Consider the following 20,919-nt stretch of genomic DNA (forward strand, 5'->3'; position numbering starts at 1 on the left):
AATGGGGAGCGATAACCGGAGAATCTCGCGGAGGCCAACGCGGGTCTTCCGATCTCTGCCCCCCCCCCCCCCCCCCTCTCCCTCGCTCGCTCTCGCGCCGGGCACCGCCTCCGCGGGAGACCAAAGCTCCCCTCCTCCTGGGACTCGTGGCGAGTACACTTTTCACTGGCAGGGGGGGGGGGGGTCCGCCTGCTTTTCGCTGCACATGCTGAAGCCGCCAGGCGCTGTGAATAGCAGGCGTGGTCTGTACCCTGCTGCCTCCTCCTCCTCTCTGCCTGAAAAAGAATTCTCGACCGTGATCCTTGTTCGTTGTTGCGGGAAAAAGAATTTTCCGATTTTTTTTCAAGCTTCGAGAGATCTCGGCTGATGTATACAAGCGACATCGGATCGATCGAGCACGAACGAGCGTACTACCGACCCCCGTTTTCGGCCGTCGCGGCCGGAGAGCACCCCCGTCGCCCCCCGGGGCCCGTCGACACCCCAGGAACGGGCTGCAACAAAGGCAAGCTCGTTGCTGGGTGTGCAGCCGCCATCCATCTGCTGCTGCTCAGAGCACTCGTTTGACGTACGGACCGACCTTCGTCAGCCTCGTGCCAGGCGTCGAGACGCAAGAAAAAAATTCTGATCTGACGTTCAACGCGAGTAGGGGTCAAGGACCGGGCGTTGAACCCAGTCCTTGTGACCGACAGAGGTAGGTCCCACCGGACGGACCGCTCAGCTCCTCCGTGTCGGGCCGTGGTAAAGTTTTGTGAGATGGACTGCCGCTGGCGCTCGCTCGGTGTAACACGACGGAGGACACCTCTGGCTCGATGACGGATCACTCAAATCACGCAATTCTCACACCCCAAGTAGCTAGGAGGGATCTCTTGCCGCTGGAGGTGAGCTTGCTCCTCACTGGGCGGGCAGCAGCGCACGCACACGCACAATACGGCTGCATGACGCACTGCAACAGTATCTTCCCCAGTGCGCCATGTGCTCACTTTCCACCTTTCTCACTTGTGCTGCGGTGTGCGCACAGATTCACTGCCGTTTGAGCGTAATGTGAGGAGATGAGAGGAAGCTTGCCGACGAGGTCCAGGGTGAACGTCGACGGCCGTCGAATCGACGTCTCCGTGGGTGACCACTTTCACATCCAGCACGGATGCCTTGTTGTCACAGCCACAAGTAGTCGAAATACGAAAAGAGGTCCGCCGCTCTAGCCGATTGTAGCCGGCTCAGCATAAGACACAGCGACGCGTCGTAAAAGTCTGTGAGTCCAACCCAGTCAGCTTCTAGGTATGAGGCCATAGCCGCGTCGAAGCTCGGCTCGTAGTCCGCGTCGTGCAAGGAGACGGACGGAGTGGGGACACTCTTGGCCTGATGTCATGGCGCGCGCCTGATAGTTCCAAGGCTCGTAGCATCCCTGCCAACGCTTACCCAGTGGGTGCATGTAGAAGTAGAGGCTGTTCTCGAGGTTCTCGAGGTGGATATCCTTTGGCCGCGTTGGGTAGCGAGGATCGATGTCGCTTGTCGGAGAGCCAAGGACAAACAAGCAGCGAAAAGCAGGCGGACCCCCCCCCTGCCAGGCTCTGTGAATAGCAGGCGTGGTCTGTACCCTGCTGCTGCAGCCTCCTCCTCTCTCTGAAAAAGAAAGAAAACAGACAACCCAGGGGAGGGATGGGAGAAGGCACGCCGCCACCACACAGGGATTTTAAGGAGAGGGGTGTGGTGCGCTAGCCGTCGCCCACCCTTGGGCCTCCGCCTCGCCACAATTCGCGGATTTCTTTTTCGACGCCCCGCTCTTCAAGCTTCGAGAGATCTCGGCTGATGTTCGCCCTCTCCTTCTCCCCGCTCGGCTGGAGCGCGACCGTTCGCGCGCCTGGCGCGGCCGCCGGCGCGGCCGCCCGCTTCGAGCGTCCGCTCGTCATGAACGAGGCGGCCGCCAAGGCAGCCTGGCTCGCCTCGCTCGACCAGCCTTCCTGGGGACCAAAGGCTGCCGCCGTTTCCGCCACCGCGGCCCCTGATGCAACCACGCCGTTTTCCGCCCAGTCCGAGGCGGCCGCCAAGGCTGCCTGGCTCGCATCGCTCGACAACGAGCCGTCGTGGCTGGGAGCGGCGACTCCAACGGCGGTGGCCAGCGGCGCGCCCCCGGCATCGCTGTCCGAGGCAGAGGCCAAGGCCCCCCCTCACCTCGTTCAAACCCGTCTCCGACGCGCACGATATCTCCATACCCACCCCCCAGCCATGAATAGGCCAAGTGGCTCGCCTCTCTCGACTCTGAGCCATCGTGGCTGGGCGGCGTGGGTTCTGGCACGCCCTTGTCCGAAGCGGCAGCGAAGGCTGCCTTCGCCTCTCCCTGCGCCGCCCGCTCTACGATAATTTAATCACGGTCCACGGAATACAGGCCAAGTGGTTGGCGAGCCTCGAGACGCAGCCTTCGTGGCTGAGCAAGGGGCCTGCGGCGGCGCCGGCGCCGGCCTTTGACGCTGCCCCGCCCCTCGCGGCGATGAGCGAGGACGCCGCAAAGGCTGCCTGGCTCGCATCGCTCGATTCGACCCCCTCCTGGCTAGGGAAGGGAAGTGCGGCGCCCGCGGCGGCCTCGGCGCCGGACATGAGCGGCAGCGTGGTGCCGACCAGCGTGGGCCTCTCGGAGGCGGACGCAAAGGTGGCCCAAGCAGCATCCCTCTTGTCTGAACCCAAAACTCCCCCGCAATCGTTCACCACGCTCCTCACTCCACTCTCATCGTCAAAATAGGCCAAGTGGCTCGCTAGCCTGGAGTCGCAGCCGTCGTGGGTTCGCAACTAGCCTTGCAGCGGGCGTGGGCCGATTGGCCTCCCTTGGCCGAAGCCGGTTTGGGCAAGATTCGGGATTCCTCCCTATCTGTTTGAGATGATCGCAATTGCATGAAGCGCCGAGCTGTGTCTGCTCCTCGCATGGCATTTCCGTGGATGGCCGGACCTTGCCGGACTCGGGGAGTGGGGCTGGCCCCCGCTGTCTGTCACTGTTTCCGACATTGCTGTGAGATATGTGTGTTGCTGTTCGGTGTTGGTCTTGGCAACACCAACAGGTCAGGCTGTTGGCTACATAGAACATACACAACGGCTAGGACGCTAGGATTCGGAGTCCCGCGGGTCGGACGCAAAAGGCCATTAATCACGAAAAAAAGAAGAATCACGGCCAGGCAGTCGGCGCACGGGCCTCGGGCGCACGGCCCACGCTCAAGCGTCAAGGAGAAGGACAAAGATCAAGCGCGGTATCTCCGGGGCCCGCTCTGGACCGAACGCACGAAGAGTGTCTAGATGAAGTCTCAAGGTCTCAACCGTCGACCAAAACGTATAGGGTATAGACAAAGGCAACGGCCGACGGGCCCGACGCGCGATCAGCGATCGGACCACACGTCGACAGAATGCGCATGCGGGACATACAAGATACATGCGCGCAGCGCGGCCGCGGGCACGGCGCGCACGGGGCACCGGCAGACCGCCGCCACAGCGGCGTGACGCATACGAGGCGGTGCGCCGGGGGCCTGCCTGGGGCGCTCGAGCGCAAGCGTCGGGCCTCTCGAGCATCCCTCGCGGGCGCGCGCGTACATGGTATCACGACCCGCGCCGCGCCGCCTCCCGGCGCTGCGGGGCGACTCAAGCTCGGAGCATTCGGGCCCGAGTCTGCGCACTGGCAGCCGTGCCCGACCGGTCGAGTGCGAACGGGCCCGCTGGCTCGACAGGGACGGCTCGCGGCGCCGGCAGCGCCCGCTTACTTTCCCTTTGGCCCTTTGCCGTGCTTCTTCTCCTCCTTCTCCATCTCGGCCATCATCTGCTCGAGCCCCGCCTGGCCGCCGAGGTGCTGGAGCATCTGCGGGTTCATCTTGTGCATCATCTGTGCCACGGTGGCGGCGTCCATGTTGTGCAAATCCTGCCCCGCCTTGCCCATCTTTTTGTTCTTCTTGATGGTCTTTTGCATCGTGGTCGCCATCAGCTTGAACTGGTCGAGCAGCTCGACCACCTCGAGCGGGTGGTGCCTACTCGCAGCGCGTCGCGACCTCTAGGACGAGGGGCGACGGCGAGCAGCGGAGGCTGGGGGGTCGCTGCCCCGATCCGCGGGCGATGCGGAGCACGCGCGACTGGGTGAGGCCTTTTGTGTCGTCCAGCTCGGCGTCCTACTCGCAGGCGCGCGGGGAGCGTGTGCGCCGGGGTCGGTGTGGGCTTGCGGGCGTGCAGAGCGGCTCGGCGCTCCGTCATCGAGTCCATCATGGTGAGCCACTTCTTGATCCGGGCTCCCGACTCGTGGAAGTCCAGCCCGCCCATCCCGGGGAACTGATTCATGATGTTCGAGAGCGGGCCCATCTTGAGCACCGCCTGGAACTGCTCCCGCATGTCGCGCAACGTCCAGTTGCCCTGCGTCAGCCGCTTCATCATCTCCGGCGCCTACGGGGCAAAGGTGCGGACGCATGAAACGTCTGCACGGACAGGGCACCATCGAAGGCCGCTCGGTGCCGGGCGCCTGCTTCTCCAGGTCCACGTCCGCGGCGCGCATCTTCTCCATCAGGCCTGTGGACGTGTCGGGGATGTGTCGTGGACATGTCACGGGCGGCGGCGCGCAGCTCTTCTCGACCAGACCCGCGATGTTGCCCTTGCCGAGCATGCGCGACACAAACGACTTGACCTCGAAGTCCTCGAAGTCCTCGACGTGCTCGCCCGTGCCGATGTGCCTACCAGCGCGGCGTCGACAGGTGAGGGCCGCGGCGTGTGGACTCGCCCGCGCGGCGACATAATCACACACGTGATTGGAGCGCCGGTCGCCGCCACCGCAGAAAGCGCCCCGCCACCCTTGGCGTGGCCGTCCAGCTTGGTGATGATGACGGAGCCGACCGCGACCTTCTTCTTAAAGGCGCTCGCCTGCTCGTGTGCCGCCTGCCCGATGGACGAGTCCATGACGAATATGACCTAGGCGGGAGACGCGGACCCGGGTGGGAAGGAGAGACACCACGAACGGGCGAAAGCTCCGTCGTGAGACCTCGTCCGGCGCGACGGCGTCCGACACCTGCTGCATCTCCTCGAAGAGCGCGGCCTCCTGCACGCGTCAGGGCTTGGGGGTGGGTTGGTTGGGCACCAGGGAGGGTGGGCAAGGGCGGGCGAGTCGCGACGCTTGGGGGTCCGGGGCGCCGCGAGGAGGCACTATAAGCGCGAGCCTGCATGTGCCGCCCGCTCGTGTCCACGATGATGATCTCGTAGCCCTCCTCGCGGAACTTGGCGGTGCCCTCGGCGGCGATCTGGGCCGGGTCCGTCTCCGTGTACGAGCCGTAGAACGGGATCTTTGCCTTGGTGGCGTTCTGCTTGAGCTGATCGAAGGCGCCCGCGCGGAACGTGTCGGCGCAGACCAGGGCGCACTTGAAGCCCTTGCGCTTGTGCATGTAGGCGTACTTGGTGCAGGTGGTCGTCTTGCCCGCGCCCTGCAGCCCCACAAACATGATCACGTTGGCCTGCTTCTTCTTTGGCGCATACGGCTCCTTGCCCGGGTCGAGCATGGAGCACAGCTCGTTGCAGACGGCCTGCTCGAGCATCTTGCGCTTGTTCATGCCGGAGGCGAGGCTCTCGACGTCGACGTTCTTCTTGATGGACTCGCGCAGGTGCTTGACCTGCGCCACGTTGACGTCTGCCTGCAGGAGCGCCTTGCAGATCTCGGTGAGCATCTCGTTGAGGACGTCCTTGTCGACGAGCGGCGCCTGCGCCATCTTGCGCAGCGCGACGGCGACGCGCGAGCCGAGGTCAGCGAGCACCATCCTGCCTCAGCCCCCGTTGCTCCCCTCTCCGGGGCCTGGCGGGGGTGGGGCCTCTTTGCGGCACACAGCGAACAAAAGATTTTAGAACAAAAGATTTACCTCAGTTGCCCGGCGCTGCTTGCAGCACCATGGCGAGGGCGCTAAGAGGTTCCTCTTTTCCGCGCCCCCCCGCAAGGCGCGCGATACACACACCACCGAGTATGCCAGGAGTGAGTGCAGAAGAACGATGAGAGTGGGACGACCGCGAGGTGGCATGAAGGTTGCATGCAGCGAGAATCGGCGAGAGACTGCGAAAAGAGATACGAAGAGGCAGACTCCCTAGGGTGGGCGACGGCTAGCGCACCACACACCTCTCCTTAAAATCCCTGTGTGGTGGCGGCGTGCCGTCCTCCCATCCCTCCCTTGGGTTGTCTGTTTTCTTTCTTTCTTTCTTTCTGGACTGGAGGAGTGATTTTGAACGAGTGGGCGGTGCAGGATGTCTGTTTACAGGCGCCGTCCGCCCGCGCGCGCGCCGACCCAACTCCGAGCACGCTCGCTCGCCTGGCGGGGGTGGGGCTGTTGCGGCACAGGGAACAAAAGAATTTTAAACTGGCGGTCGCACGACACGATTCACGCGACAGGCGAGGCGCGGGCGACGGCTTCCTCAGAAGCCGTCGCCCGCACCACAGGAGCCCGACCCGAGCAACCCCGCCCCAACCCGACTAACCCGCGAGCCGCTCCCGGCTCCGCCCCCCGCCCAAGACCCACCCGCGCCTGTGCCTTGAGGTTGGTCTTGGACTTTGAGAAGGGCCGCGGCAGGAACGGGCTGCTTCTGCTCTTCTTCTGCATCGTCGGTCGGGGGGTCGGAGCGAGTGGGGGGCGCGAAAGGCAGAGAGGACGGTTTCACGGATCATGGATTAACCATAACCGGGCGGAGACCCCCGAGGAGCCACATGCACATGCACATGCACATGCATGTTTTGTGCATGTGCATGCGCGAAAAACAGCCCAAGACCGACTCGCGAGGTGGGGTGCTAGTACCGCCGAGGCGACAAAACACCTCTCTCCCGAGGCGCAGTTCTCTGTGCGCAGGCGGTTAGTTAGAGAGAGAGAGAGATTTTTAGCAATACCAACCAAACAACTCTAGTGGTTACTACACAGCAAAACTACGAGCATGGTAACGGGGGCTCGTTACCATGCTCGTAGTTTTGCTGTGTAACCCCGAGACACCCTTCGGAGCTTCGTTGGGAGAGAGATCTTTCTCGCCGATGCCTCGAGGTGTTGTTGATTGGCAAATCAAGACACAGAGCTCACACGAAAGCACACGACCGTATACCAACACAACCAATTGCCCGAAATCGCAGAGCTAAGTATATAAAAGAAATGACCGAGTAAAGTGGGCGCTTCGCTTCGTCGGCTCTTCCGTCAATGGACAACTCTTTGCTCGCCCAGATCCAGCGCGGGAGGGAGCTCAAGAAGACGGCGCCTCCTACAAGCCCCGCTCCTGCTCTGGGCAAGATCGTCGACACTGATATCTCCCATCGTCACGGCACCGACGATCGTGCTGCGACCACGCGGCCGCCTCCCGGCGGGATGTTTGCTGGCGGATTCCCCACGCTGCGAAAGGTTGGAGGGCCCGTGAGCGATCTGCGCCAGGCCACTGAGCCTCAGAAGCGCCCTCTGCCACCGCCGCCACACCCTCCAGCACCCAGTGCTACAGCGGCGAATCCGCGCGCGGCCCCCCGGCAGCCGCCACCCCTGCAGGACATCCTGTCCAAGCCTCTGCCACCAGCACAGCCAGCGCCGCCTCCATCCGCGCCGCAGAGGCCGCCGCTCCCACCGACCGCCGCAACCACACCGTCTGGCGCCTCGCCGCCGCCAAGGCCGACACTGCCACCGCGACCGCCACCGCCGCCACTGCCGGGCAGCGTGCCCTCGCTTGACACGTTACCCGTTCGCCGCGAGTCGTCTGAGCTCAGTGCTTTGCCGACAGAGCGCCGCGAGAAGCCTGCCGCCACCGCCGCGGGGACGACCACGCGCTACTCTCTCGGCTGGCCGCCGCCATCGTCGCTGCCGCCACCACCCAAGGCGTGCAGGGCAAAGAAGGTGTTCCCTTCCGCCGCCCTGCGGTGCGGTGAGAGTGCGAGCGCCAAGAACAGAGGCTCTCGAACTGCTCTCTCCACTCCTCCTCTGCCGCCTCGGCCAGGCGGTGGGCCACGAGGCGACGGTTGCGGCACTTTGAGCACCGCAGAGCCCCGCGCCATCTGCCCGCCTCCGCCGTTCAAGGCTGCAGAGCGGAGCCCGGCAAAGCCGCCGCCGCCGCCCCCACGGCCCCAAACACTTCCGTCGGGCGCTCCGGTGAGCGGCTCGCGGCCACAGCCCCCCAAGCCGCTCGGAAGTGGAGGCGGCGGAGGCGGCAGTGATGACGGCGCCGGCGGTGACGACGGTGGTGGCGTCGCGGGCGGCTGCGGTGAGGCGGGCGTCGCCCCGCTCCTCTCGCTGCAGGCGAAGCTCGGCGAGGCCAAGGCAGAGCCCAAGATCCGCCTGCCCCACTCCACTCTCTGCCCCCGTTGGACAATGCCCCTCCCCTCGCACCCCACCCAAGCCCGCTGAGGCCTCTCCGCCGCGCCGAGCATGCCTCGCGTGTGTGCGCACAGGCGCGCGCCGACTTTGAGGAGTGCATCCGGCTCCGCGATGCCATCGAAGAGGGCATCGCCACGCTCGAGGCGCGCAACGCCTCTCGGCCGCCCCCGCGCCATCACTGAGCATCACATCGATCTCGGCAGGCGGAAATGCACGCGGCGTCCGCCGCGGGCTGCTTCGAGAAGTGCATTGCCCTGCGGAACCAGCTCGACGTCCTGAAAGCCCCGAGCCGCGCGTGACGGCGGCGCTGGTGTGTTGTGGTGGTGGTGGGCGCGCGCCTCTGATCAATCACCCCGGTGCCCGGACGGGGGTGGATGTGCGCCATCGTCAAGTACTTCACCACGCCCCCGGCCAGGTTGCCAGGCGGCTCGACGGGGCGCCGACCCCGATGCAACCAACCGCGGAGCGCTCTCACGCCGATCCATGGCCTCGCGCCTCGCTCGGCTGCGCGCCGCGCCAAAGCCAACCCCAGGCTCCCAGGCAGGGGGCGGTGACGGTGCAACCCCACGTGCACGAATATCGTCATCGTTATAACTAATTCCTGGTCTAAGGACCAACATATTTGGCATGCGAACGTTGTGTCATAATCCGTCCGGGAGAGGGCGTGCACGTAAAACACAGATGAGATATGAGATGATGTGCAGAACACCGTAATAATTACGCCGTCATACATGGACATCTCTACGCAACATCGGAAGATCCTTGGACTGTAGATCGTAGATGCCTTTTAGAGATCTCTTAAGTGGCAAATCTCCTGCCAAGAGCAGCAGTAGATTGAAGAACTGGTGGAGGCAAATCTTCTCCGGTGTAGATGCTCGAGAGGAGTCTGAGATCTCGAGTTGGTGCGTGCAGTCGCTTGAGATCTTGCGACAGAGGTGGAGATTCTGACTTCGCGCCAAAGGCGCCTAGAGATCGTGTGGGCCGACTGGAGATTGCAAAATGGCGCGAAAAGAGGGTGGAGATCCTTTTGCATTGTGAATGAATCCATAGCGCATCTCCTTGAAGGTTTGAGCCCCCCTCCTCCCCCGGGCCCCCGAATCGAGATTGGGGATTGGAGATTGGAGATGGAGATCGGAGATCTGACTGAATCCGGCCTAAGATGACGACGTTGGAGATTGGTCGCCAGTAGATCCCTCCAGTCCGGTTCCCCATTCAAGACTAAAGAACGAAGATTGAGATTGTGGATTGCAGATCGCTGAGCAGCAACACGGGCCAAAATGTGGAGATAGGAGATGGAGAATGCAGATTGTAGATCCTAGCGCCCAGCCATCCGCCCCAGATGTGAGATCGAAGATTGAAAATGGAGGTCGTAGATTGCTGCCGGGATCGAACCACTCCGGGATGGGCAAGCCCATCGTTCTATAGTGTGTTGAAGACCGACGACCGCGCAGCCGTCTAGACGACGGCCACACACACACACACATAGTGTCCTTACCACCCCTGGACCACTGCATCTGCGCAGTTTCGTACCGCTGCGGCGCGGTTTTGCAAAACCGTTCTGCAGCGGCGCGGTTTTGCCCTTCACCCGCAGCCGTAGATCAATAGTCAGTAGGTAGGTAGGTAGAAAGGTGAAGAACAGCCAGGCTCGGACTGGACACCAACGCGGTATGGGTGGACGCTGGACAGATGATGACGACACGCACGAGCGACACACAGACACAAACAGGCTCACAAGACACACAGCCAGCTGGCTGCCACACACCCTGAGTCGGCGTACACATAACTCAGGGCCACATCCTCCCTGTCGCCCCCCCCAGCACTCCACGGTGCCAAGGGCACAAACAAGGGCACAACTCAAACAACAGACGACAGGAAGTGACATGTGAGGCTAGAGCAGCTTGCTCCACCTCTAGCAATCTCACCGGCCTGCGAGGCACGGACGAGACCGTATGTGGGGTCTAGTGAGGTGTCTATGGACGCCCTCCTCAGAGGCTAGCTGCCTACGGCTAGCCCTCCTCGCACTCACAGGCGATGACAATCCAATGTATGAGTGTATGCAAGCTGTCCATTGCCCAGTAAGAGAAAGAAAGAAAACTAGCCAGGTGGCGTCCTCGATGAGATCTTCGCTCCTGCTACTCGCCACGGCCTCGCTCGGCGGGGCTGCGCGCAGCCGCCTCGCGCTCGCCGGTCGCTCCGCCGCGTACCGCATCCGCGGCGGGGAGAGCGACGGCTCGCGGCCGTGGGGTGCGCCGCCCGGCGGAGCAGGCCCGCCGGGACAGGGCTTTCAAGGCTATCCTCCGCCGCCGGGTGAGGCCAGCCCGTGGGGTGGGCAGCATGCTCCGCAACAGCCTGCCGACTACCCGCCGCCACAGCAGCAGTACGGCTCCGCCCCGCCCGGATACGGCCCTCCGTCGCAGCAGCCTCCGCCTTCGCAGCATGGCGGCAGCAGCCCGCCGCCACAGCAGCAGCCGTACGGCGGAGGCGGCCCGCCGCAGCAGCAGTACGGCGCCGGACCGGACGCAGGCCCGTTTGGCAGCCCGTACGGCGGCGCCGGCGGGTATGGCGGAGCCGCGGGGGGGTACGGTGGCGCGGGTGGCTACGGCTATGGCGGCGCCCCGCCCTACGGGTACCCTCCCTACGGGGCGGGCTCCGGGGAGAAGGTGTCGGACCAGCTCAAGGGGTGGGGCAAGTCGATTCTAAAGAGCGTCGGGCTTGACGAGGCACGCCCTCGCGCGCACAGCCACGGCACCCCACAATAGCCCTCTGCGCCGAGCAACCGAGTTTCCCCAGCCCAACATCTTGAGCCCCGCCGCGCGTCCGCAGGAGAGCCGCAAGCGGGCAAAGGAGGAGGCAGCGCGCAAGGAAGCGGAGGTGCGCCGCGGACGCCCGCCTCCTCCGAGCGCGCTGCAAGCCCCCGATTCATCGGGGGTGCCCTCCTAGGCGCGGCGCGCGCAGATGCCCCTCTGGGCCGACCCTAGCTACGGCGGCGTGCAGCCGGGCAGCTACGGCGCGCCACCGGGCGGCGCGTACGGCGCTGGCGCGGGCTACGGCGGCGGGCCCTACGGCGGCGGCGGAGCGGGCGGCGCGCCATTCGGGTCGCCACCGCAAGACTACGGCGCCGGCGCTGCTGGGCCTGGCGGCGTCGGGGCTCCCCCTGCCGGCGGGTCCCCGTTTGGAGGAGGCGACGCGTACGCGGGAGCGTATGGTCAGCCGCCGCAGGCTGGCGCCGAGGTTGCGTCTCCGTGGGGCCAGCCGCCGCAGCAGCAGCAGCAGCAGCCACCGCTGCAGCAGCAGCAGCAGTCGCCGCCGTACGGGGCAGCGGCTCCGCCGCAGTACGGAGCGCCGCCGCCTCAGGGAGGCGCGTGGGGGGCGCCCCAGCCGGGCGCTCCTGCCGGTGCCCCTCCGCCGCAGCATCAGCCGCACGGCGGTGGCGGCCCGCCGACCCCCACGTCCGAGCAGGGCCCGCCGTCGCCGTCCCACGAGGCGCCCGGGTACGGCGGCGGCTGGGGCGCGCCGGCGGGTGCGTCGGCGGCGGCTGGGGAGGCGAGCACCGCCGCGCCCGACACGGAGCGGATGCAATAGCGGCGCTTGATCTGAGATCCGACATCGCGCAGAGCCCCACTCCCCCCACCCACCCACCCCCTAGCCCCACTCACCGCCTGTCCTCCTGCCCTCACACCCACTTCCTCACTACAAGCCTCACCACTGCCTGGCGCTTGCGCAGGAAAAGCCCGACAAGGACACAGGTGCCGCAGCAGCCGACGCCGCCTCGGACTCGCACTCGCCGCCACCGCCGCCGCGTCCTTCGTCGTGACGGGTCCTCGAGGTGGGCGGGTGGAGAGGGAAGCGTCGCGGGGGCGCACAGAAGAGGAACAGGGGCCGGGCTGGGGCTCCAGCCTCAAGCTCTACGCTGAGCTGGCATGAATCCCGGGGTGTTTGGGGGGGCGGGGAGGGGCTGACCGGTGCAGCCTGACGACTCTCGCCCGCAGAGTAGGGAACACCAAGGCGCGGCGTGTATTCCGAGACTAGTACTGACACACGCGTATGGAGTATATGGCCATCTCGGCTGCGCGCCGCGCCGCAGCGTGCCGGAGTCGCCTGCGACGTGCGCGAGCTCGGTCGGAAACGGGAAATTGGAAGGGTCTCGCTCTCGGTGTGCCTCGCGTTTTTTCAGTAAAAGAGGGTTCGCATTCAACTGTGTTGTGTGTACACCCAACACCGAGACACGGCGATAGAGGGTGCGCAGCGTCCTAATCTAAAATCTGAGGATTCAGGATTCAGGCATCGCTTCAGTGGGGCAAAAGTGAGTTTATGGATGTGTGAGAACGGTACGGGACGCGAGGAGTCACGCGGACCGACTCGTCGGTGACTCTGCTGCACGCCGTTTCAGAATTTTTCTCAGCGTGAGCGAGACGTGGAAGAGTGCCACCGTCGGGTAGGACGGGTCGGCCCGGCGCATCGGAGTAGCCATCGTGGTCGCGGCGAGCAGCGCCGGCCACTCCGGCGCCGCGTCGGCAACATGGGAGCATGTCCACCGCCACTTCGCGGTCGCAGCGCTGTTTGTCGCCCGAACGCCGCATATCCCTCTGGCGGGCCAAAGATCGCCTTGCATGTCGATTTTGACTCGACGGCGGCATGGAGGCATCACGTCTCCATGCCGCCGTGAAGTCGGAGCCAGTCTGCGGCGACCACAGCGCTCACCGCAGGGATATGCGAGCTTTTCAGAGTCAAGCGATTGCGCGAAATCCCACACTGGTGGATTATGCGGCGCTGCGCACCCCCTAACGGCGAGAGACCGAGAGACTCGCCCCCCCGGAGGCTCCTCCACCTCCTCCGCCGAATCCCGGCGTGCGCGGTCGTCGCGCGCGCGGGGCCCGTCGGCAGACATACCTCATACGGCTTTAGGACTTAGCTCTCTTAGGAGGATCTCGGGCCTCTGCATGGTGCGCCGCTCTGGGCACACTTACGTGCGCGGCTGGAGGCGTGGGGGTCGCGGGCGGCATATTGGTCGAGCACTGTGGGAGGTCCGTCGTGTGTAGATATGAGGTACATGGCTCATGGGAGGGTGACTTACAGTGGGGGCGGGTCTGCACTGGACTAGTACGAGGTGGCGGGGCCACAAAGAGGCGCGGGAAGCTGCGGTCTACTTGCTCTTCTTTTTCTGCCGGGCGAGGCAATCCTGCACGTAGCGCTCGACCTTGAGGAACGTGGCGAGGTCGAGCGTGTCGATGTCGATCTCCACCTCGGACGGATTGGTCGCGTCCAGCGCCTTCTTGCAGCTCTCCTCAACGATGCCAACCATGCCTGCAGTTGGAGCTCGCGGTGATGGTGGTGGACCCGCATCGAATGCAGAAGCGAGCGAACACTTGGGCAATCAATTGGGCAGTCAAGTGCGTGTTCTCGACGGCTAGGTAGGGATTCCCCATCTAAGCCATCCTACCGTACAAGTCCTTTGAGGAGAGCAGGTTAGCGTTCTGGTTGAGCTGCGCCTTCATCTCGAAGGTCAGCTCCGTGACCTCGCCCTCCGCGCCGCCCCCGCCCGACGCGGAGAGCAGCGGGCTGAACTTGGCGTCGGCGAAGGCCTGTGGCGGGCGGCGCCCACGGTCAGTGTGAGGGGGCGCGGGGGGGGGGGGGGGGGGCCTTTGAGTGTGAGCAACGGGGTGGGGCGGACCTTGAGCTTGGACGCGGACTGATAGATCCACGAGCCGTCGATGTTGTACGTCATGGCGTTCTTCCATACCAGGTCCACGTCGGCGGCGAGCTGCCGCACCTGTTCTCGGCGGCGTCACAGCGTGAAGCGATGACCTCGTGGCGCGCGAGTCGCCTCCGGAGTGTTCGCCGCATCTCCCCCCCCCCCCCCCTATGGGAGCCCGTACCGCAGAAATAAGAGCCCGTGGATGTGAGCGCACCGAAGAGTAGTGCCCCCCCTCAAGCTGCGACGAAACCGTCCCCAAGTCCATCGGCCGCTTCACCACGGTCGGGTAGTCGGGGATGCCAAGCGCCTACTCGACGCGAGGGGGCGTGCAAAGGCGCCGAGGGCCGCGATGGGTGGGTTGGTGGGTGGCGGTGTGTGTGTGGGGGGGGGGGGGGGTCCCACTGCTGGGCACCTTCCAATCCACCGGCGTCAAAAATGGGTCGGCGATGTCCTTCTTCTTGATTTCACGCAGCACGGCCTTGCATTGGCCGAGCTCATCGCCCGACAGCGAGCCGCTGGCGCCTACTCGCACTCGCGGAGCCGCGTCAACCGCCCTCGCCCCTTGGAGGCTCCACCAAAGGAGCCGATTGTACCGCCGCCGCCGCCGCCGTCGCTCAGCGGGCCAGGGGAGACGCCCGACAGCTGCGCGTCGGACAGCTCACGCAGCTGCGCCGCCGCGTCGTAGATCTCACTCCCGTCCGAGTTGAAGGTCTGCGCATTGTCCCACACGAGCGAGATGTCTGCCGCAAAGTCGGAGACGGCAGAGTACCTTTGGTGCACAGCGACAGCGGCTGTTTATGCACAGGGATGGATCGGCGTGAAAGGCGCACCGAGCGGGGGCGGCGGAGCGGCGGGCGGGCGGGAGAAAAGGCGGGCCGGCGGAGGGCGTGGTTGCGGGGGAGGCGGCGCGTGGCGCGGCGGCGGCTACGGCGGCGTGCGTGCCGGCCGGCGAGCAGCTTCTTCTCGATGGTGCCCAGGTCCATCGGATGCTTGATCATCTTTGGGTAGAGCGGCAGGTTGAGCGCCTTCCAGTCGACCGGCACTGCGAAGGGCGCGGAGACGTGCGACTTCTTGAGCGCCTTCAACACGTTCTGGCACGCCTTGACGTTGGCCTCGACGCCGGGTGAGAGCTTCTGCTTCTTGGATGTCGTGCCGACCATGGTGTGTGGTGATGGTGATGGTGCGCTCCCGCACAGCCCGCTACTCTCGTGAGGCTGTGAAAGCACGCCCACCCTAGCGGGATTGGGCTCTCAGGGAACTGCAGCCCTCGATGGTACGCCTCAAGGCGATTTGAGCTGCACCGCCGACCGGCTCCCGGCGGCCAGCCTGACGGCCGCGGAAGCTGCGCCTCGGGATCCGGGTCTAGGCTGAGGTGCCACGCTTGGCTTTCCGGGCGCGGAGGCGCCACGCGCGCTCGCTCGGCGCCGAGGTGACCTGCCGCTCGACGCCCTCGTTCGAGCGTCATATCGGGCACAGCACCGCCTCACGAGCTCCCGCTGCCGCTGCTAGGCTGCCTGAGCGAGAGCTGGTGATAGTACGATCACGCCGACCAGCTACACGCGCCGCTACGCGCGCAGGTGCCCCGCCGCGCCCTGCCACCGCCCGGCGTCGAGCGTCGTCGCTCGCGCTCTCACGAAGGCAAGTGCGTCTGTTCACAGCTCACGAGAGTAACAGCCCGCTCTCGCGCGGAAAAGAAAAAGGAAGCGCACACACCCGACGTTGCTGCGTGCCGTCCTCCCAATGTCTCTTTTCTTTCTTTCTTACACACACTCGGCCTCGCATTCGACCATCGTGGCTACGCCCCGGAAATCGCCAACGCGGTCGTTTAATTACGGGCGGCGCGGCTGCCTTGCGAGCTGTGCGATGTGTCGCCGAATGATCCCAGCTCAGCGCGAGACGTCACGCCATGGCATACGTCGTGGGTGGTAGCACAGTTTGGCTTCCGCGAGAGCTAGCTGCCACAGCTGAGCGTCGAGATGATACAGTTCACGCAGCGGCTGCGGCAGCGGCGGGGCCTCTGGGTGCGACTGTGACCCCCCTTGAGATTTACTTTTCCCGTTGCTGGTCTGGAGATGCACTTGAACAAGCCGCGGCAGCTTCTCAAAAGCGACGACGCAGTCGCACGTGACGGCGCCGGAGGCACTCCACACAAAATACGACTGCGGCTGCAGGTGGTGCAGCTCCTCTGTCCACCTGACGGCGAAGCGCCCCTTCGAAAAGGCGCCGAGCAGCATCGTCGGCGACAGATGATAGCGAAATACCTTCGATCCCACCCATGCCAAATCGGAGGCATACCTCTCTTCGGGGTCGCGAATGACACAGAAGCGGCTGACATTGCCGGGCGCAACCTCATTCCCGCAGCGCGCTTTGAAGATATCGGGTGCCATATGCCACGGTGACGGGTTCTTTTGGACCGTAGGAGGGCAGCGCGTTCGCCAGGTGTGAAACACGGTGCGCTCAGCTGCAATCGAGGCCTCGACGGAGGACCCACCTGTCTTGGGCACATGCAGGAAGAACGCATTATGCAGGAGGGCCAGCGCCTCAGGGTCCGTGCCATTCGAAGCTGAAGTGCTGGCGGCTGACTCTGGCGGCCCCGCCGACTGCTGCAGTGCCAGGGGCAAGCTCGGCTGGGCTGGATGGGGCGTCATCGTCGGGTTGGACCTGTTGGCGGCGTGCAGGCCTACCAACCCGGACGGGCGGGCGTGTGACCGGTTGGCGGCGTGCGGTCGTGTGGGCTTGGCTACCAACCCCTTGTGCATCTGCTCATTGATCTTTGCGATCATGGCCGGCGTCAACGCCGGCGACATTGCGGCTCCGACCAACGCCAGCATGTGTCGTCACACCATCACTTTTACACGCGCTACGACGCGCAAGCGAGCCTACCGTCGGGTCTCTATTTTAAGATGAGGTAAACAGCAATAGATCCGGCCCTCAAGCGGCCTAATCGATACCCGGCCCTCACGGAATCGGTCCCTCGTTGTACAGCAATCGATCCTTCACACTGCCAGCGCGCTGCCAAACTTGGGGTCGAGAATCGGTCCCCAGGTTACCTGTGGCGCGAAGCTGCGATATGTCTCCCGCCCTCGGCGCGCCGACCGCGCAGCGGCGGCAGACCACCTTCCGGTTCGAGGGGCGCCTGGGGCTGAGCGGGCTGCCTCCGCCAGAGTTTGGCTCGCCCACCGGCGGGCTGTCACCCTGCCACGGGTCGCAAGCCCTCTGCCGGCCGGAGCGCAGGCAGGCTGCGCAGGCTTCCAGCAATTGGTCCCTTGGCAAGTGCGAATCGGTCCCCCTGGCTCCAGGAACTGATCCGGCACTACACCCGGATCTATTGCTGTTTACCTCATCTTAAAATAGAGACCCGACGGTACAGTGGGTTGTGGGCATTAAGAAAACAGGATTTGGCGGCACGCCGCCGTTTCTAAGCCTTTCCACAGCCCTCATCCACCCCACGCCGTGGTTTCTTAGCTCCGGCCGGCACTCAGGCCAGAGCCGGCCCCCTACCTAAGGATTTTAGGTAAGAGGTAAGCTGCGGTCCGCGAGGGCGATGCCAGAGTCTGCCGCCGAGTCGGCTCTCTGGATGACGGGAAGGCGCACACACGCCTCCATCTCCACTCCACTCAGAACACCGTAGACTTGGAAAGTGACAAGTGCGCGCGCCGCAGGCGAAGAGAAATTTTGAGCTGGGGCTCCCGTTCACACTCGAGACTCGTGTCTGGCCTTTTCTCGGGGCCGCGCCTGCGGCGCGCCGTGGTTTCTTAGATTTTTGCGGAAATCTCTTGGTAGGGTTTCTTAATGCGACGTTTTCTTAATGCCCGCAACCCACTGTAGTGAACGCCCAGGGAACCGATATGCCTTACACTTGAGAGAGAGAGAGAGACGTACACTTGAGCACTTGAGCACTGGATAGGGTCGATTCCGCGTGGTACGGGACCCCTACAGTATTTTTATGCAATATCTAGATACTCAGGTCCCGCTAGCAAGTCATGAACAGGGTAAGTAAGGGAGGGAGGGAGAGCAAACAACTGGGTGGGAAGTTCACAGCTGAGCTTACCCAGAGAACGCCGTTCTCACCCACAAGCGAGCGCTAGTGAACGCCCAGGGAACCGATATGTCATCCCCAACTGCCCGAGCGCCCGAGGTGGGCGCTCGGAGGCCGGAGGCATGAGAAAGCCGACATGCGCGGGGCGCACGAGCGGCGGAGCGAGAGCAGGCTCGCGTATGGTGTGTGTGTGTGTGTGTGTGTGTGTGTGGCACGCGCGCGGATCTCCATGCGTCCGTGCGCGTGTGTGACGAGGGAGCTAGCTCGTCGGCTCAGATGAGCGAGCGTGCCTCCGCCGCCAGCTGCGTCTCGCGCCTCGGCGTGAGGAGGAAGAGGCCGCGCGTCGAGTCGACGGCATGCCCAAGGTGGTCGTCCAGCCGCTGCGACGGCTCGTGCTGCCCCTTGGTCGGGGAGACGGCCAAGCCGAGCCGGCCAAAGAGGGCTCGCACACGCATGCTCTCGGCGCGAGCCGCCTCCAGCATCGCGCCGTACTCCGGGTGGTCCGCCCGCACGCCCCGTACGAAGAAAGCGAAGTCGTCGAGCCACGGGAGCGTCCGCACGCCGCGGTGCACGCCCGAGTAGTCGAGAGACGGTGCTAGCGCGCCGCTGACCTCGCCGTGCCGCTGTCCAGACAGCCACGGAGAGGCGCGTCGAGACGAGAGGCGACGGAAAGAGGCCTCGAGTCGAGAGACGGCGCCAGCGCGCAGCTGTCTCGCCGCTGGTGACGGAGAGGCGACGAAAGGAAGTCTCAAGCCGAGAGACGGTGCTAGCCGTCTAGGCGGCGAAGGAGAGACGCCTTCCCGAGACCAGAGGCAACTGATATTGGCCTCGATTGTAGGGCGCCGGCCGAGGGTCAGCGCCAGCCGTGATCATACAGCTCCCCCCCCCCCCCCCTCCAGGAAGTAGGCAAATACCAAATTGTGCCCACATCGTCCAGAAAGATGATAGATGTCTAGAAAGATGATAGATGATAGATGTCTCCGTGTGCGCGATCCTCCAGACTCCCGGATTGGCCATTACCAGGTGCAGTATTCCAATCTTATCCATGGAGGTTCGCTGCATCCAGAGCGGTCAAGAGCCGCGACCAAAAATGCCCCGTTGAAAAGCACATTCAAAACGTGATTCCCATCGAGGAGCGTGCGTGTCTGCAAGTCCCCGCTGAACTGGCAGCGCGGCGCGAAGGCGCCCTTGGCGTCGCTCTGCCCCAAGACGTAGTTGATCACCCCTCCGGCTTGGTCGTACGCCGTAGCCCAAGCCAGAAAAGACGCGTGGCCCTTTACGTGCTGAGCACCTGGAGCGAGAACGAGTATTGCGTCGTCGTGCAGCTGGGAATCGTCGACGACGACTACAATGGGCGCTTGTGCTGCCGGTGGGGCCGGCTGCTGTGCTATCTTACAAGCGCCCTCTCCTCTCCTCCCGCCTCACAGAAAACTGCGGCCGCCAGCGACTGAGCGTCTCGCTGGCGGACGGGGAGAGGAACACAAAGGGACGTACGGTACGGACGTCCGTCCACTGGGATGGGGGGGGGGGGGGGAGGAGAGGAATGGAAAGATGAGGTCGAATCTGCTGATTCAACAGCCGCCCAAAGGAGCGCCGCCTCAACACGGGGTCTCGGCTCTACCGAGCCATGCTAGCTCCAGCCGCAGCCCCACCCGGCCGCCCGAGGGTGTTCCCGCAGGCAGAGAAGACATCCTGGGGGAAGTAACCATATTTGTCTGAGCGACTGTGAGAGCCACTGGGGCGGCTAGACCCCCCCCCCCTTACTTTCAGAATTCTAACTTTCTGCCCCCGACCAAACCACTACTTTAATATCAGAGACTACTAAAAGTGAAGACAGGCGTGTACGCAATGCCTCTGTAAACGTTTGGAGAGCCTGGTTTTTTGGGCTGATCCTCGTGTCCCACGCAACCACCTGGAAGCTTTTAGAAGCTTTGCAAGCTTCACGCCAGCTGTGGGGTGAAGTCAGAATTTGGCCCCCCCACCGAGCGACCGAGCTAGCACGCGTGAGCTTGCGTCATTGCAACGCGGAACACGCAAAACATGCACATGCACATGGTGCACGTGCGACATTCGACGAATGCCCGCGAGGTTGCGAGCTCCGGAGCGTCATGGGGCGCCTCAACAAATGTTTGCGGAATGCCGCGGCTGCTGTATCAAGCGCTCTCGTTACTAGCACAGGACAAAGCCACCGCCTGGCTGCTGACCGCCAACTGTAACTTCACCAACGTCCTTGCGACGCCTCGTTGCCTCCCAGCGCCGGGAGCCTCGCTAGAACCGGCCTCTCTAGAGCTGAACTTCTCCCTTTGTCCCTGCCTGATAGCGCCTGCGGCTCGATTTTTGTCCCTATAGCCCCTAAAAATCCATATTTTCGCCACGCCGGGAGCCTCGCTAGAACCGGCCTCTCTAGCTAGAGCTGAACTTCTCCCTTTGTCCCTGCCTGCGATTTTTGTCCCCATAGCCCCTAAAAATCCATATTTTCGCCCTCGAGGTGGACAACACCGTACTTCCCAGCAGAAATGTTCCCAAGATCGTACTTCCCACAGCAGAAATGTTCCCACAAAGTCGGTCGTTCTGCCGTCAGTGGCCTCCCAAACTCAAGCCCAAGTCCCGATCAAGGTCGACGCGTAGATTGTGTGTTGTGTTGTCGTGTAAGTCCTCTGGAATCTGCGGTCAACGCCGCAAGCCCCGCTCCGCGCGCCGTCACCAGGTCGTCACGGCCTCCCGTGGCCAGCTCCCGCTGTGCTTTTGACGTCGATCGCAACGGCAGCGCACAGCGACAGCCTCAGCAGGTCGCCATCGTGCCGACTCTTCCAAGATGAACAGCCGAGTCGCCATCGTGCACATTCCCAATAATTCTGACGTGA

At 64.1% G+C, this 20,919-nt stretch overlaps 5 protein-coding genes across 5 annotated transcripts; 3 read left to right on the forward strand and 2 right to left on the reverse strand.

Annotated features, from left to right (window-relative positions):
- Window positions 1–1,811: 1,811 nt before the first annotated feature.
- On the forward strand, window positions 1,812–3,050 carry EMIHUDRAFT_455541 (hypothetical protein). The gene is made up of 4 exons (XM_005787020.1): window positions 1,812–2,157; window positions 2,232–2,318; window positions 2,384–2,644; window positions 2,735–3,050. Exons 1-4 carry the CDS (start codon window positions 1,906–1,908, stop codon window positions 2,783–2,785), a joined length of 651 nt encoding a protein of 216 aa, XP_005787077.1. The 5' UTR covers window positions 1,812–1,905; the 3' UTR covers window positions 2,786–3,050.
- Window positions 3,051–3,281: 231 nt separating this feature from the next.
- Window positions 3,282–5,817, reverse strand: EMIHUDRAFT_455543 (hypothetical protein). Its single transcript, XM_005787021.1, has 6 exons — window positions 5,169–5,817; window positions 4,994–5,050; window positions 4,760–4,923; window positions 4,592–4,688; window positions 4,241–4,404; window positions 3,282–3,998 (listed from the first exon to the last, which is right to left on the reverse strand). The coding sequence occupies exons 1-6, from the start codon at window positions 5,757–5,759 to the stop codon at window positions 3,734–3,736; spliced, it is 1,338 nt and encodes a 445-aa protein (XP_005787078.1). The 5' UTR covers window positions 5,760–5,817; the 3' UTR covers window positions 3,282–3,733.
- Window positions 5,818–7,166: 1,349 nt separating this feature from the next.
- On the forward strand, window positions 7,167–8,503 carry EMIHUDRAFT_228406 (hypothetical protein; the record flags this gene model as incomplete). Its single annotated transcript, XM_005787022.1, has 4 exons — window positions 7,167–7,364; window positions 7,704–7,844; window positions 7,945–7,965; window positions 8,396–8,503. 4 exons carry the CDS (start codon window positions 7,167–7,169, stop codon window positions 8,501–8,503), a joined length of 468 nt encoding a protein of 155 aa, XP_005787079.1.
- A 1,928-nt stretch (window positions 8,504–10,431) lies between these two features.
- On the forward strand, window positions 10,432–12,514 carry EMIHUDRAFT_467573 (hypothetical protein). Its single transcript, XM_005787023.1, has 4 exons — window positions 10,432–11,041; window positions 11,145–11,192; window positions 11,262–11,905; window positions 12,046–12,514. The coding sequence occupies exons 1-3, from the start codon at window positions 10,436–10,438 to the stop codon at window positions 11,901–11,903; spliced, it is 1,296 nt and encodes a 431-aa protein (XP_005787080.1). The 5' UTR covers window positions 10,432–10,435; the 3' UTR covers window positions 11,904–11,905; window positions 12,046–12,514.
- EMIHUDRAFT_441219 (hypothetical protein) lies at window positions 12,487–15,209 on the reverse strand. The gene is made up of 9 exons (XM_005787024.1): window positions 14,959–15,209; window positions 14,610–14,785; window positions 14,429–14,538; window positions 14,231–14,323; window positions 13,993–14,091; window positions 13,762–13,903; window positions 13,243–13,625; window positions 13,118–13,147; window positions 12,487–12,548 (listed from the first exon to the last, which is right to left on the reverse strand). Exons 1-7 carry the CDS (start codon window positions 15,174–15,176, stop codon window positions 13,465–13,467), a joined length of 999 nt encoding a protein of 332 aa, XP_005787081.1. The 5' UTR covers window positions 15,177–15,209; the 3' UTR covers window positions 12,487–12,548; window positions 13,118–13,147; window positions 13,243–13,464.
- Window positions 15,210–20,919: the final 5,710 nt, after the last annotated feature.

This window comes from Emiliania huxleyi, assembly GCF_000372725.1.
Source record: "Emiliania huxleyi CCMP1516 chromosome Unknown EMIHUscaffold_147, whole genome shotgun sequence".
Lineage (NCBI taxonomy): Eukaryota > Haptophyta > Isochrysidales > Noelaerhabdaceae > Emiliania > Emiliania huxleyi.

Coding starts and splice junctions, on each gene's coding strand:
- EMIHUDRAFT_455541 (XM_005787020.1), top strand. CDS start 1,906: ATGAACGAGGCGGCCGCCAAGGCAGCCTGGCTCGCCTCGCTCGACCAG. Junction 2,158..2,231: donor TGTCCGAGGCAGAGGCCAAG/GCCCCCCCTCAC, acceptor AGCCATGAATAG/GCCAAGTGGCTCGCCTCTCT. Junction 2,645..2,734: donor TCTCGGAGGCGGACGCAAAG/GTGGCCCAAGCA, acceptor TCGTCAAAATAG/GCCAAGTGGCTCGCTAGCCT.
- EMIHUDRAFT_455543 (XM_005787021.1), bottom strand. CDS start 5,759: ATGGTGCTCGCTGACCTCGGCTCGCGCGTCGCCGTCGCGCTGCGCAAG. Junction 5,051..5,168: donor CGAGCGGGCGGCACATGCAG/GCTCGCGCTTAT, acceptor TGACGCGTGCAG/GAGGCCGCGCTCTTCGAGGA. Junction 3,999..4,240: donor TCGGGAGCCCGGATCAAGAA/GTGGCTCACCAT, acceptor CGCTGCGAGTAG/GCACCACCCGCTCGAGGTGG.
- EMIHUDRAFT_467573 (XM_005787023.1), top strand. CDS start 10,436: ATGAGATCTTCGCTCCTGCTACTCGCCACGGCCTCGCTCGGCGGGGCT. Junction 11,042..11,144: donor AGAGCGTCGGGCTTGACGAG/GCACGCCCTCGC, acceptor GCGCGTCCGCAG/GAGAGCCGCAAGCGGGCAAA. Junction 11,193..11,261: donor CAGCGCGCAAGGAAGCGGAG/GTGCGCCGCGGA, acceptor GTGCCCTCCTAG/GCGCGGCGCGCGCAGATGCC.
- EMIHUDRAFT_441219 (XM_005787024.1), bottom strand. CDS start 15,176: ATGGTCGGCACGACATCCAAGAAGCAGAAGCTCTCACCCGGCGTCGAG. Junction 14,539..14,609: donor CGACGGCGGCGGCGGCGGCG/GTACAATCGGCT, acceptor GAGTGCGAGTAG/GCGCCAGCGGCTCGCTGTCG. Junction 13,626..13,761: donor CTCCTCAAAGGACTTGTACG/GTAGGATGGCTT, acceptor CTCCAACTGCAG/GCATGGTTGGCATCGTTGAG.